Here is a 2227-nt window from a genome sequence, read left to right on the forward strand (position 1 = left end):
CCCACAGGGATGATAGTATTATTACTATAGGCTATTAGCTTCAAATTGGTCGGCTTCACCAGTTTTTTTACTAAATGCTTACTTTCTTCATAGAGTGCCTCTACTGTACTCAATGATATAGCATTACACTGCGCCCCACTATCTAACTTACACTCTAATATTTTGTTCTTTACCATTATCTCTTCTGTCCATTCTGTCTCAATGTCATTACCCAGAGAGTCTAATTGCAATGTCGCCATGCCAAACTCGTACTCGTCACACTACTATGTTCTTGTCACACCTGACACCATGTAACATCTAGTCAAATAAGAAACAACTTATATAAATGGATAACATACTGGAGAAAACTGTATTCAAAATATTCCAAAATCTCGAATGAAAGAACATCAAATTTGACAGAAGTTTTTCACAATCAAAATAATAAGTACCCTGGCAACGGTTACCAAGACAACATTATCTCACATCCCCCCCTGATAACGATCTGGTTGTTTCAAGGTTGACCGATCTCTTAACTGATAAGCGCCATCCCCTTGTTCATGTTCAGGCTCAGATCTCAGAACAGTCTCAGGTTCTCTGGAAAACAGGGCAGAACTTCTTGGATAATTAGCTGGAGAATAATCATCATAATCAGGAGAATAATCATCATTATCCCTTTCTTTATTGTTCATTGTATTGAATGAGGGTTTCAGATGTTGCCTTGATCTTCTATAAAAACTCTGCCTCCATATTGTTTAACCAAATAAGATCTTGGTGTATTATGATGTTGAATAACTACTCCTCTCTCCCATGGTCTTTGTGGCTGAGTTTTGATTAGTACATCATCTCCCACATTACAGTCAGGCAAAGGTCTCGCTGTTCGGTCATAATATTTCTTGTTTGAATCATGCATAGCAGCAATTTTGTTTCTTATCTCCTCAGGATCAATAACTTTTGGACACAATGCTGAACTTCTCACTGGGATCTTTTCTTTCAAATTTCTATTGAATAACATTTGAGCAGGAGAATAACCAATACCTACTATCGGATAATTCCGATACTGTAATAGTGCAAGGTCCAATTTATCACCATTTTTCTTCAACATATCCTTGGCAATGTTAACGGCTTTCTCAGACAAACCATTGCCCCGAGGATACCTTGGGCTGGAAGTAATACTTCGAATGTTCCACTCATCAAAAAACTTCTGAAACATTCTACTAGAAAATGGCATATTATCTGATACTACAAAATCTGGAGCTCCGTGATAAGAGAAAATTTGCATAAACTTATCAATGAGTTCTACCGAATCCTTGTTTCTAAGTCTCTTCACTTCAATCCACTTGGAAAAATAGTCATAAACCACTAGGTAATTTATACCGTTATATTCCATCACATCGGTACCCAGTTTTTCCCACGCTCGAGTAGGTACCTCGTGAGATATCATGGGCATTTTAGGGTTCTCATTCGAATATTTCTGGCAAATATCACATTTTCGAATGAAATCTTCAATATTTTTATTCATATTGGGCCAATATACACATTCACGAGCTTTCGCTTTTATTTTACTCATTCCCAAGTGCGATTCATGGAATAAATTCAGCATATGGGTTTGTAAATTTCTTGGTATCACAATTTTATTATCTTTGAACAACAATCCATCTATTGTTGTTAATGTATCTTTGATTCGGAAAAACATCTTTACATTTTCATTTAACTGTTTTCCACCATTGGGCCATGAATTATTTTGAACCAATCGAATCACCTGCAAAATGTCTGGATCCTTTAGAGTTGCCTCCAATACCATTTGTAATTTTTCTTGACTGGCAGGATAACACGGGCTCAACTCATGGATATACATATCACAATCAGAATTTTCTTCTTTTGAACTTGCAATGAAATTCCGGGATAAAGCATCAGCAATGTACATTTGAGTACCAGGTAAATATTCTACCTCCAGGTCATAAGCAATCAGTTTCAAAATCATACGCTGCATTCGTGGAGATATTTTAGCAATATTTTTCTTCACTATGGTAACCAAAGGCTTATGATCAGTATGTATCTTTGTTTTCTTGCCGTAAATATAATAATGAAATTTTTCACATGCGAATACAATAGCTAAAAGTTCCTTTTCTATTTGAGCATATCTTTTTTCTGTTTCCGTAAGTGATCGCGATGCATAAGCTACCACTCTGTCATTCTGTAACAGACATGATCCAAGACCATCTTTACTGGCATCAGTTTGTATAGTGGT

At 36.2% G+C, this 2227-nt stretch overlaps 1 protein-coding gene across 1 annotated transcript; it reads right to left on the reverse strand.

The window, feature by feature from the left end:
• Nucleotides 1-685: 685 nt before the first annotated feature.
• LOC103521305 (uncharacterized protein K02A2.6-like) lies at nucleotides 686-1969 on the reverse strand. The gene has a single exon (XM_008486415.1). The coding sequence runs from the start codon at nucleotides 1967-1969 to the stop codon at nucleotides 686-688; it is 1284 nt and encodes a 427-aa protein (XP_008484637.1).
• Between the last annotated feature and the right edge of the window lie 258 nt (nucleotides 1970-2227).

This window comes from Diaphorina citri, unplaced genomic scaffold, assembly GCF_000475195.1.
Source record: "Diaphorina citri unplaced genomic scaffold, Diaci psyllid genome assembly version 1.1 scaffold4954, whole genome shotgun sequence".
NCBI classification, from domain to species: Eukaryota; Metazoa; Arthropoda; class Insecta; order Hemiptera; family Psyllidae; genus Diaphorina; species Diaphorina citri.